This window comes from Sardina pilchardus, chromosome 4, assembly GCF_963854185.1.
Source record: "Sardina pilchardus chromosome 4, fSarPil1.1, whole genome shotgun sequence".
In the NCBI taxonomy this organism is placed as follows: domain Eukaryota; kingdom Metazoa; phylum Chordata; class Actinopteri; order Clupeiformes; family Clupeidae; genus Sardina; species Sardina pilchardus.
In genome coordinates, this window is record NC_084997.1 from 21,503,538 (window position 1) to 21,516,501 (window position 12,964).

At 40.0% G+C, this 12,964-nt stretch overlaps 2 protein-coding genes across 3 annotated transcripts in view; one reads left to right on the forward strand and one right to left on the reverse strand.

Annotated features, from left to right (window-relative positions):
* Positions 1-167: 167 nt before the first annotated feature.
* LOC134078576 (claudin-10-like) lies at positions 168-5,461 on the reverse strand. Of its 2 annotated transcripts, none has more exons than XM_062534598.1 (5): positions 5,016-5,461; positions 1,539-1,700; positions 1,370-1,451; positions 1,165-1,269; positions 168-863 (listed from the first exon to the last, which is right to left on the reverse strand). In XM_062534598.1, exons 1-5 carry the CDS (start codon positions 5,227-5,229, stop codon positions 728-730), a joined length of 699 nt encoding a protein of 232 aa, XP_062390582.1. In that variant the 5' UTR covers positions 5,230-5,461; the 3' UTR covers positions 168-727. The 2 variants fall into 2 exon arrangements, with proteins under 2 accessions (XP_062390582.1, XP_062390581.1); XM_062534597.1 differs by lacking the exon at positions 5,016-5,461 and adding an exon at positions 2,968-3,409.
* A 1,583-nt stretch (positions 5,462-7,044) lies between these two features.
* LOC134078579 (ATP-binding cassette sub-family C member 4-like) overlaps positions 7,045-12,964 on the forward strand; it is a 44,269-nt gene continuing 38,349 nt past the window's right edge. The window contains exons 1-10 of the mRNA XM_062534601.1: positions 7,045-7,202; positions 7,583-7,693; positions 8,862-8,982; positions 9,117-9,344; positions 9,952-10,041; positions 10,359-10,522; positions 10,815-10,940; positions 11,660-11,909; positions 12,179-12,286; positions 12,419-12,508. Coding sequence (XP_062390585.1) covers positions 7,129-7,202; positions 7,583-7,693; positions 8,862-8,982; positions 9,117-9,344; positions 9,952-10,041; positions 10,359-10,522; positions 10,815-10,940; positions 11,660-11,909; positions 12,179-12,286; positions 12,419-12,508 — 1,362 coding nt within the window. The 5' untranslated portion in view covers positions 7,045-7,128. The remainder of the gene's footprint in view (positions 7,203-7,582; positions 7,694-8,861; positions 8,983-9,116; positions 9,345-9,951; positions 10,042-10,358; positions 10,523-10,814; positions 10,941-11,659; positions 11,910-12,178; positions 12,287-12,418; positions 12,509-12,964) is intronic.

The following is a 12,964-nucleotide window of genomic DNA, read 5'->3' on the forward strand; positions in this document are numbered from 1 at the left end:
TCAAAAGTAACATTATCGGCAATATAGTGTTTTTAATCCACAAAATATGGCACAAAGTCCTTTTCTCATTTACATGTGTTTAATGTTGTAAATTGCTGCAAAACAAATGCTAGCAGGGCTGCGAAAAGGCCACTTTGTGGTGTAAAAACATAGTTTGACACATTAGCTGAATCACAAGACCTTTATTGCATTTTATATGTACAAAATATACATGAAAAAAATATAGAAAATAAATTCCCACTTGCACATCTTGAATGCAGTGCCATGCAAACTGTGAACAGTTAGAGGACCTTGCTGTCACTGCCATCTATAGGCATTTTGCTAAATGTGCAGAATATTTCACTTTGTTCAAATGTCACATTTTATTGATCCAACCACATGCTTTGCATGGTGTAAGCCTCAGGCTAGATGATACTATAGATTATACTATTATACAAAATCCATAAATAAAAGCAAAAATTCAAAATAAAAAAAGAAGATAGGTTGGTGCAATACTCTGCAGTCTTCACAATCAATGTGCTTGTTGATGCAATTACTTCATAAAATGTAATATTAGGACAATTCATTATTGTAACAACTGTATACAAAACAAACAAACTCTCTTGAATAGAACAGAATCTCATGGGAGTCACAGCAGAATCGAACTTTGAGTTTCTCTCTTCCTTTCTGAAGGCCGGACTTACAGTGTGTCACAGTGCATCTTATACAGTACATACAGTAGTGCATCTTATACATAGGCGTTCTTGTCAAACTGCTGAGAGGCATTGCTGTAATCTGGTGGTGGTCTCCTGTTGTTGACGGGGTGTCTGTGGTCCACGCTGCGAGCGCTGTTGTAGCCGTACACCCTCCCAGAACGACTTGAGCTGCAGAGGATAACATGCAGCAGAGTGAGGTTTTGGTCATTATTGTAAAGGTCGAATCTTTGACCTGTGCGCATGAATACAAGTAATATGGCATACTACTGGACGCAAGCTTGAAGACACATGGTTAATTATTATATGCATGCTTGTAATGGCACTGTCATGTTGTGTAACTGAGTGTAGGGTTTTGTAATTTTATGGACAGAGAGCACATGCTTTTTTTTTTACAGTATGTGAGCTGATGATGGTTGCGGTTTCATTGAAACGTGTGAAGTCATTGGATGATGGTATCGGTTTCACTGACCTGTCGCTGAGCCCATCGGACAGAGAGAAGCAAAGCACCACCCCTCCTAAAATACACAGTGCAGAACCACCCCAGCCAATGAACAAGGCAGCACCAAGCTCATACCTGGTTTGGGATAATGTCGTTATTGCTTCATAAATATCAAGATTAAAAAAAAAAAAAAAAAAAAAAGCATGGTTCTGTGACTTAGGAAAAGATCACTCACTTTTGTGCGATGTACCCGGGGTCAAAAAACTCTGAGGTTATCTTGTGTGCATACAGGGAGCATGCAGTCAAAGAACACAGGCCTGTAGAGAGATACGAAACACCTCTTACAAACATGACCGAGCATATAGAACAAAATGTGTCAGATGTGAAGTGGGTCATGTCATTACCGCTGAGTATAAAATTGAATCCCGCAAAGAAGGCTATCCGGGCCTTGACCTGGTCAGTTCCACCGATGCGGGTGCATTTCATACCAATCAGAGCAAAGATGGAGCCAAAGAAGCCCAGAATGATAGCAGAGATCATCAGACCCCGGCACGCCTGGATGTAACCTGTCAGACAGGAGACACAAATAAATAATGTTCTTTACATGTTGTTCACTGTCAAGACAAATAAATAAACAGGCATACCTCAATGTACAAGATCAATGACCTATTTATATCAGTGACCAACTTTACATTATGGCAATGGTTATTTATATAGTGGCTATGAGCAGACCATAATTATGCCTAATCAGAAAGGGTTGAAATGGATATCAGTTATCAGATTGTTATAATGTTCAATGATAACATAAACATGAAAATACCTGCATGTTTGAACATCATGTTCATATTCACGATTAATTTAAACAAGAGAGAGAGCTAAGATAATAGTGGTAGTCAGATACAGTATATACCGCGCCTTGCACCCAACCACCAAATATAAAACAAATCCCAAAAAAACGCTCCCTTATTTTGAGCTCAGAAACCAACTAATCATATGTCAGGTGAAACCAACTAATCATATACTGTATGTCAGGTCTCCCCTAACATAAATCAGTGCCCCGAAGCCTTGATTTTATTGATAAGAAAATTAGCTTGGTGGCACCTTAAAACAAGTGAACCATAGATAACATAGCCTCAGGCTCATAGTAAATCAAATTATAACCATTAGCTGTGTGAAGTGAAGCTAACCATTGACATCCTAGAGGGTAAACGTGTCAGCTTGCTGAGCACTTGACATTGCACCTTCAACCTGTTCTAATAGCCCTGGAAAACATTCAAGACATTCTTCGAAGAGACGAGTCTTGGAAATCTACTGGTGTGGAGGGATGCAACTACTGATCCTTATCAAGGAATTGGGGCTGTGCTCAGCCATCTAAAACACGTGTATCTGCACATAGTTTATATTGCTTGTCGCCATTAATGTTCAGGATATTGTCTTGCAAGCAAATTGAAGAACTGCACTGGAAAATTATAGAAATTATAGAAAATTATGTTGATATTCCCTACAAATATGGAAAGTTGCATGAGGGTTGAAAAAGGGTCACACAGAATTAAAATGATCAAAACCCTCTGGCATTGGTTGTGACCTTGGAGTCACACAAACAGCATATTTATATGTTTTAGGGTCTCCAACAAAATGTTGAAACATTCCTTTGGATTATTGCAATTGTGATTTTTACAGATATATGTTCATGCTACGCATTTCTAAAGTTATGTCCCTTCAGTTCTTACAGTGTATACTGATGGTTAACAATAATGTCCTCGAGTTCTTGTACTTTAAAGATCAAAGAAATTTAAACGTCAAATAAATATGATTGAGAAAAAGGCTGCAGACCATCCAGTGCCAACATTGAAGGGAAGTCCTTGCAGTTGGAGACTCCAGTGGAATCTGTCACGCATGCCTTCCACAGATTGGACCAGTAGGTAGCCGTGGTGATGACTGTGCCGTCAAGAGACGAGACCTTCCAGTAGTCTGTGGGTAACGTGGAGGAGACGAGGACCCAGCCTGATGTGGTCAAGATGAAGGCAACGATCTCCGTTACCATGTTGCTCATTGTCACCACAAAGATGAAAGCCTTGAGATCAACTGAAACTGTGGTTGGTGTGTGGATGAGTCTGTCCAGGAGAGCTACAGTACCCCGGGGTGGTGTAAACGTAGTCCTGGTGAAGCGGGCATTGTGCAGTGCTTTGGTTAATATACTCAGCACTGAGTGACACCGAGGGAGGGATATGGTCATCACCTGTTGAGTAATTCCCACCACCCCCGGCTTCTGCTACCGTGACGTCATCCTGTGTCGCAGAGCCGAGAGGACTCGATGGCACATGGATGAGAGACCCAAGTGAAGGAGAGACCACGTCATTTGGAGTAAAGTCACTATCCAGGAGTCTCTGGGAAGAACCTTGGCTTGTCTATCCTTGACTTGCCTATTCATGCTTGGGGTGCACTGTGGTCCCAGTATGTGTCTTTAAAGGAAAAAGTCCTGGGAAGGTCAGACGAAGTGACCATTTTCAGCAAGGATTGTTAAAAATAACATGAAGGTGGTCACTTATTAACTATTTATCACTAAACTGCTCATGTTGTCTCCTGAGTCATGTTAAAAGGCGATGGATCTTCAATACCCGTGACGACTGAGGAAATGTATCTCTAGAATGTACTAAAACGTGATGGCTCCACTTGATAGGTGGGTTAAAAAAAAAAAAACCTTTACAACCTTATAACCAGCAGCAAAAATGAAAATAATAAATTCACTCTGAGGTTTTGTTTTTTTCATGTACAACTCTTCAGTGCCAATGTATGATGGACACTTACAGAGACTATATTAAAGTTAGAGTTAGAGACCCATCTAGTGGTTACATTTAATATCACTTACATATCGCCACGTGGGGGTGTGATAAGAAAGAAAGATAGTTTGCATAGAGATACCTTAATACTTTTAATATTTTGCCATTTTCTCTTGTTTAGGGAGTGTTCCACATGGGAGAAATGCAAAGAAATGCAAATTCAATATCATGTAAATGGTATATACAGAAGCTATTACTGTTGACCGTACTTCCTGTGACTCTTTTCCTGCTAATCAGTAGAGAAACTGTTAACACATGTTAACATAATGTCCATACAGTTTCACATTTTGTAGAACTTGCATGAACTGTCTGGAGTTTTTGTATGCTTACACTGATCATTTGCAAATAATTAAAGGTTAATAACCCCCTGGTTATTGGTTAAATGTTGTTTCATACACCGTCATCCCCCCGCCCTTTTCGGTGCCTTCCGTTGTTAAATGTTTCCTGAGAGGGATTAAATATTGGCTAAATATGTTCTATATTTACAGACACCTGAGAAAACACTATGACGTCCTTCAGGTCGTATGAACATTCAGTAATTTTATGACAGCCGTTTCAGATGGTACATTTTCTTTGTATTTTTCTTTTTCTTTGGTTGCATGTATCAAAGCACATTAATAAAATAATCCTTTTTATACCCAATAAATAACAGTGTCAGTTACTTAGGTCAGGGTATTATTGTGCACAGTCAACAAATCGACAGTCAACAAATCAACACACTGAAATATAATGGAAGCTTGATTCTATTACAATACAACTTGTAATTATAAAGAATCCGATTGGACCCATAAATCACAGGGACAATGTCACTTATATAATCAACATCATAGATCCCCTACAAGCCTTTCTTCCTGGCAGCACAATTTTGACCACATTGACAACACTGACCACTATAGAACAACTTCCACAATGTAAACTGAATCTATTCATTTCTCACAGTTTACACACAGTTTATATACAGTAGGCCTACTTTCACAATAATTTGACGCAATCCCCCGGCACGTGTCCCTGCAGTGACACGAGTTCAGGTATGTGTCTTACCTTCCAGTTTGAAGATGGTGAGGTGAGGCCTGCAGTGCACGGCTCCGATGGCGTTCCCACCGCAGCTCATCCACAAGCCCTGGAACACCCAGGTGGCCGTGATGACCGAGGAGGCCCGGCTGGTGCTCTTCCACTCGTTGGAGACGGTAGCGCCGGTGATGGCCCCTAGTCCCACCAGTCCAGCCAACAAAGCACAGATCTGCCTGCTTGACATTCTGCTAGCAGGGGAGACTTCAAAAGCCTTAAATTAGGTAAGAGAGATCTTGAACTCGGATAAAAAGAGATAAAAATGCCCCAGGCAACCAAATTACACTGGAGACATGTGTTACACAGAGATGATTTACACGCAAGACATCTCGCTGTGCTCCATTTGCCGAGGGGAGGGATGTTTAGAGGTGAAAAAGTAAGAGGAGTCAACCAACAGTTAGGTATTAAGACGGGAACTATATTTTTTTCAAAGATTGCTTTTTCTGTTTGTCGTTTTTCTCATTTTGTAGATGTTCAAGTTCACCTGCTGAATGAGGTCAAGTCTTACATTAACATCTTCCACACTAATGGGTCATCTTTAAAAGAGATGTGACAAAGTTCACTGGGAGATATTCTTGGAGACAGGTCAAGGGGATCTCTGCCATTGTTATGAACTCTTTTGCCAACTGATGTCTGTATAAGTTTGTAGATGTATTTTAGGTATAAATATTTTTAGCCTGAGCCTGAGGAAGCGCATTGCGAAACGCGTTGCTCAGAAATAAAGTGTAGTCCAGCGGTGATCCTTTTTTCGTATAAACATTTTTGTTAAAATATTTATTAACGTTACAAAAGCTTTTCTGTGATATTTTTAAGCACTCTCTTATGCAGATTACACAAATGTAGCACATTCAGTGAATGAGAACAGCCTCAGTGAAAATCTTTCTGAGTTCATCAAAACAGTTTTCCTACAGAAATAACAAATAAATATTCAGCAATAGGCTATGACATCTGTCAGATGCATAGGCCTACATGAATGACTGTGATCAACTAAAAATAAATGACTCATCTAAAAATAAATATAGTCAGATTTCATTCCATCTGAGCCAGAAGCCGTGTGAGCCTGGCAACAAACTAGACCACCTGTCTCCAGGTCAGTTTTTACTGGGATCATATGAACACAAATGAACACAGCGCACGTGACGGCTGGACACGGTTACCCTGTTGCTTCTGCCCCAGTACAGACACAGAACAGCCACACTACATATACTCCCTGTACTCACCTCAATGTGTATTCACTGTGTGCTGTGTGTTCACTAATTCACGAATTGCAGAGACCGAATTTCCCTCACAAGGTCAAAAAAGTAGACTACTGTAGGCTACTAATGTATACTTACTCTTATTATTGGAGATAGACAACAAAAGGTCAGGCAGGTAGACACTGACACAGACAGATTCATCAACAAATACATATTTGTAGAAAGTGGTAGTATATTTGGCTATTTGTATAAATGAACTGTGCTGAGATGCTCTTCTGCTGGTGGTCTAGCAATGGTCTGCTGTATTAGGTCATGTCAGGTAAGGCTATCTGATTACAAATCCAAATCACTGCATGATATGTTATTGTTTGCACAGGCCAAACACTCAACTGGGCCAGCGTGTCTTTTTTCATCTGAAGGTGGGAGCTTAGTGAATAACCCTACTGCTTTGTAAAGGGCCTTCTTTGAAATCAGTCAAGTGGTAATCTTTGAAACCACTTGAATTTCAATTGATTGGACATTATTTGGTCGTGTTAGGGCTATGCATTATTAACAATGGGTGGCAAACCTCTAATATTGTTATGCAAGGTTTTTCAATCTTTCACATTTTCAATCTTCATAACACAGGGATTTGGGCCTGAAAACCCCTGCTGTTACTTTACCAAACCTTCAGTGGAAACTGTCAATTTACAAATTCCCACCAATCACCGTTCTGTGGGCGTTACCTTCTCGCGACTACAGCTCCGTATGATTTGCTCTTATGGTCCGTGTTAAATTAGCCGGTATGAATACACCACTCAAAATGAAATGCTACTCGTCGCTAGGTTATTCTCTCAACTAATATTGAGAATAAACATATAACTCAGTCAACAAGGACATCTTGACAAAACATGGAAAAGCCTAGGAATGAATTGAAATCTAATCCCTCGGCAACTGCTAATCTTCTTTCCAAGATTTTCTTCTGGTAAGTGGCTAGCAGCAGTACCTGACAGTGTTGGGAGGCTGCCTCCAAGTAACGTTAGAATAACCGGTGTTATAGGTGCTAGTCAGCATGTTACCCAGCTAGCTGTAAGGAAAACATCACTTTACAGACCCGCTTTTAGGTTATTTTTTGCTGTGTTCAATAATACCATGTCCGCAGTATCAGATATAGGGTTGTCACCAGTCAGTGAGGTTTGACAGACTTTTAAAATTGATGTCAGCGCCTGTATCTTCGTTGTCATCTTGTTGAACTTCATGAACATTACTTAAAGACAGCAGTGTTTATTTTTTTCAAATGTAATAACTTAATTATTTGACTCCACCGTTTGTAATTTGGTTCGTGTTATTTGTTTGCGTGTCTAGCTGGCTCAACCCTCTATTCCGCGTTGGGTACACTCGAAGGTTGGAGGAGCATGACATGTACCATGTGCTACCTGAGGATGGCTCTGAATGGCTGGGGGAAGAGTTACAAAAGTAAGTGGCACTGAACCCAAATATGAATTACTTGTAGCCTACATCTTTTCATTTTATTTCACTGAATGACTGCCTCAGTGATGTTAAAAGCTGGATGTCAAAAAACTTTCTCCAGCTAAACTCTGACAAAACAGAGATTTTGTCATTGGGTAACAGCACAGCGAATCAAATCATGTCCCTGATAAACACAGTATTACAAAGCTTGTGCAATCTTGTTTTTACCAACTAAGGGATATTTCCAAAATAATAGCTATTTTATCATTCAAGGACACAGAAAACTAGTCTGGCTATCACCATAATAAGCTCAATTTAGTCTGAACTTTAGTCTGGGGAGTCTGCGCTTTATTTCTACTGCACAAGAAGTCTGATCAATCTGTATAGTTCAAATGACTCCATATACCTTGATAGTTCTTCAACCAAACAGACCAACGATCTGGGTGCGTCTGGTGGATAAGCCAGTTTCTGATTGGGCCTAGCAAACCTGGACAGGAAGCAGGAGAGATAGATGTGCAGGTTTCCAGCCTGAGCTGCACAGCGAAATCCAAATCGCCGGCAGACCAGGCAGGGTTTACCCAGTCTATAACAGAAAACATCTTTATCTCCTCATGCCTGGATAATTGTAACATATTAAAAGTCTGTACATAGGCTTCAAATAGTCCAAAGCTCTGCTGCCATGCTCTTAAATAAAATCCTGTTCTAGGCTTCTAGCAACACTACACTGGCTCCCAATATACTGGAAAATTGATTTTAAAATGTTGATATTGCATTGAGAACTCTTCATGGCCTTTCCCCTGGTTACATTTCTAATATAATGCACTACAAGCACATTAAGGTCTGCAGACACAGGTTTATTAACTATTCCTGAGTCCCAGCTTGCTACTAAAGGGGACAGATATTTTTCTGTGTTAGCCCCAAAGCTCTGGAATGCACTGCTGGAGCATATAAGGTTAGCTGATTCTGTGACATCTTTTAAATCTCTTCTTAAAACTCACTTGTGGCGCAAAGCCTTTAAAGAGCTTATTTAAGTTAAATTTTTGGTTTTTATCTGGTATTGTTTTTTGTAGCTTTGTTTAGAAAAGCGCTGTATAAATATAACGATTATTATTATTGTTATTATTATTATTATTATTAATATTATCTTCATTGTTGTACCCCCACATATTGAAAGGCTTTGGGACAAAGAGGTTCAACAGGCTGCAAAGGACTTCCGTTCTCCCAGACTAGGTAAAGTTCTCATACAATGCTACTGGAGAGCCTACGCTGTTTTTGGAGCTTACACATTTATAGAGGTAAGGGGCGTCCTATAGAATAGACTGGAACAAATTATTACCAGTGTCACATTACATTGTTGTTCTATTTTAATTGTATAGACTTTGCATTTGTTTATGTTTATATTTATTCTGTACCCCATTCTCTTTAAAAGGAGGTGATCAAAGTAATTCAACCTGTGCTGCTGGGCAAACTGATTCAGTATTTTGAGGGGCACCACCATCCAGATGCCAAGGTTGCCCTGTATGAGGCCTACGGCTATGCTGTGGGCATCTCCATCACCACTTTAGGCTTGGCTGTCCTTCACCATCTTTACTTCTATCATGTGCAGCGAGCTGGGATGAAGATTCGTGTGGCCATGTGTCACATGATCTATCGGAAGGTCAGTTTGGAGTTCTTGATGTCCATGGGCGGTGCAGTTGAATTGTACACAGTAGATACGATTCAGTTATCCTTGGTTAACAGATAGAGAGAGATAGAGAGAGAGGGAGAAAGGGAGGGATGGAGGGACAGAGAGAGGGAGGGAGGGAGGGAGGGAGAGAGGGAACTGTTAATGTGTACAATGCACAAGCATTTTTGCCACATTTATTCTGTCTCTTGCAAAGATGAGTTCGATTTTGATTTGGGTTTGGTTTTAACCCCTTCAGTAGGTGAGTTTTGAATATTTTACTGAAGGAATCAATGATGTACTATTCTAAAATTCCGTCTTATTAAATGTAATAGGCTTAGATGTTGTATAGTATGTTCATCCACAACATTTGAAACATAAAGTTGTGACAGTACCAATAGTGTACTATATTGTATAGAGCACTGATGGAGTTAATTCTTAATTGCTCAGCTATAATTATATAAAGTACATACTTTCAAAATAATATGAATATATGTACAACATTCTGGTTGAATATTAGTGTGTTAGTGTGGCACGGATCGTGCATGGATTGTTAATCCTGATGTGTTCTTGAATTCAATAATGGAATATTTCCCCTAAGGCTCTTTGCCTCAACAGTACAGCAATGGGGAAAACAACAACCGGACAAATTGTTAACCTCCTGTCAAATGATGTCAACAAGTTTGATGAGGTATGAGGCTTAATCACACTACTTCTATATTTTCCCCTACACACCCAAATAAATCCTTATTTGTTAAACATCATCGTTGAGGCATAGTGATGCTGTATTAGATTAGAAGTAAGAAATCAGTGTGAGTGTTCATTTGAAGTATCCAGAAGTTATACATATATAGAAGTATAGGTTATATAGTGATGCCGTTACAACAAAGCAAAGCAGAGCAACTAATCAGGAGGAAAAATAACCGATGAATCAAAAACGGATGAATTTATACCCACATTTCAGGTGTCATGTAGTAACTTGGATTTGACTCTCGCCCTTGTTCAAAGGTGACCATTTTCCTGCACTATTTGTGGGTTGGACCCCTGCAAGCTGCAGCAGTCACTGCATTGTTATGGCAGGAGATTGGACCATCATGCCTTGCAGGAATGGCTGTTTTGCTTCTTCTGATGCCAGTGCAAACCTTATTTGGACAACTGTTCTCAACTTTCAGGTCTCTGTTTAGTGTTGCCATACACATCTGGGTGAATTCCTCTTGAGCCCACGTTTCCTGTTTATGTGCCTGCCCCTGGCAACAGCTTGGCTGAGTGGCTGGCTCTCTTATTTACAATTACTCAAAAGACAAGGACGTTTATTTCTCTGAATGAATAACAACCTAGAAAGAGTTTTCATAATGTCTTAGACAGTGATGTGAAATTAAAGATGTTTCCAAACACGGGAACATGGCCAAACATTGTACTTATTCTCAACTTATTCTCAACTCTTCTATCTATCTGTCTTTCTAGGGGAAAAACAGCAGCACACACCGACACCAGAATTCGTATAATGAACGAGGTTGTGTCTGGAATCCGGATCATTAAGATGTATGCGTGGGAGAGGCCTTTTTCAGCCCTGGTCAGTGATATACGGAGGTAAATGGCTTGAATATTGTTCTGTGTTGCGTATTGTCCATTCTATAGTTTCCTTGATGTCAAAAACATATCTGAAAAGTAGCATTTGTGTTTTTTTTTAAAATATATTTTGAATAGATTATTCTACTAAGGCCGCTAGTTTTCTTAACACATGTAATGTAAAAAATGTCGATGTCGACAGGTCTTTAACGTGGAAATGTCTTGACATAGAGGTCAGAAAAATATTTGGGATGACAGGAAGATGTGGTTGTGCAATAACCATCTGCATTAATACATTTGTGTTCTTGTATAATGTATTGTACTTGTGTTTCTATTTTGTACTAGTGCATGTACTAAAAATAATTAGCATGCATAAAAATGTACTTTATGTACTTTATGTACACTTATGGTTATATAAGTTGTTGTTGTAATACATGCAACTTTCTGTCCAAAACCTCACAGTCTAAAGAAAAGACTATGAAAGTGTTACACAGCAGTTGAAATCTAAAAAAATCATGATACATTAGTTTAGGAAGAGAATGTTTTCTGATCATTGCTTACGCATTGAAGTGCAACCCAGAGAGTGCAGCCATGAATGTGTAATCAAGTAACATACAGCACATCGTACATAGTATATTTATTTAAAACTGAGGAATTTTAAACTAATATTGGACAGACATGGAAGCTAACCGCTTTTGTTGACTTGCTGCTAACAGGTAACACCTGTCTTTCTTCCTTAGAAAAGAAATCTCCAACATCATGAGCAGTTCGTACCTTCGAGCGCTGAACATGGCCGCCTTCTTCGTGGCCAGCAAGATCATTGTCTTCATCACCTTCGCCGTGTTCGTGCTGGTTGGGAACACGATCTCAGCCAGCAGCGTGTTTGTGGCCGTGTCCCTGTTTGGGGCGGTGAGGCTCACCATCACCCTGTTCTTCCCCTCAGCCATAGAGAAGGTGGCCGAGGCCCGCATCAGTGTCAAAAGGATCAAGGTCAAGCTCGATAGGGTCTTTTGGTTTACTGTAATTTACCCCGCGACTTATACATTGATTTTGCAAAATATCTTCAGCTAAGAGGTTAATACACTGGGGGGCAGTTAATATGGTATTAGTATAGTTTTGTTTCTTTTAATTTGCATCAAACACTGTCCTGCGGCCTATACACAAATGCGGCCAAAACACAGGAAATGACTGTAGCTCAACGAGCTCAACGTTTCAATACCATTATCGTCATCAATAACGTGTCTTGTGTTTTCCTTTAGACGTTCCTCCTCTTGGATGAAATTGGATACCAAAACCTTTGTCTGCCAGTAACTGACAAAAGGGAGTGCATGGTTGAGATTCAAGATTTGATTTGCTACTGGGACAAGGTACTCCATCTGTGTGTTTCATTCTCCATTCGTTACTTCTCATCTCGCACCACCACACATGAGCATTCTGTAGAAAAAAAAAAAAAAACTGTGCCATTCATTTCCTCACCTTTGCATGCTTTTACTGTGAAGACACTGGATGCGCCAACACTTCAGAACATTTCTTTGACTGTGAAGTCGGAGCAGCTCCTGGCCGTCATTGGACCCGTAGGAGCAGGAAAGGTCAGAGTTCACCTCCATTTCCCCTCGTCTGAGTCAATATGATATGCAGAACCCATAATGATGGAAAGGAATGACGCTTTGATTTCATTCATTATTGTTGCATAGTCATTGTACTCTTTTGGGAACAGAATGACATTTAGAAAGAGCCATCAAAAAACGTTTGAAAGCTGTTCATAAATGTAAGTGAAAGTTCACATTTTGACTTTCAAAGTAATGAAAGGGTCTATCTTTAAATTTGGTTACAGCACATCTGAAAGCTTTTAAATGGTATCTACTTTAAGACCAGCATGAACGCTGGACTTGTAGGCTGCTGGTGACCACAGCTAAGGCAAGGTGAATGTACTGTTAGTTCTAAAAGGCTGAGCCCTGATCGCTTGCCCTTAATCTTCACCAAATCCGTCCGCTAGGCACCTCGCCACCACATTCCACCGGGCAAACCTGTGCCTAACCTTTAGG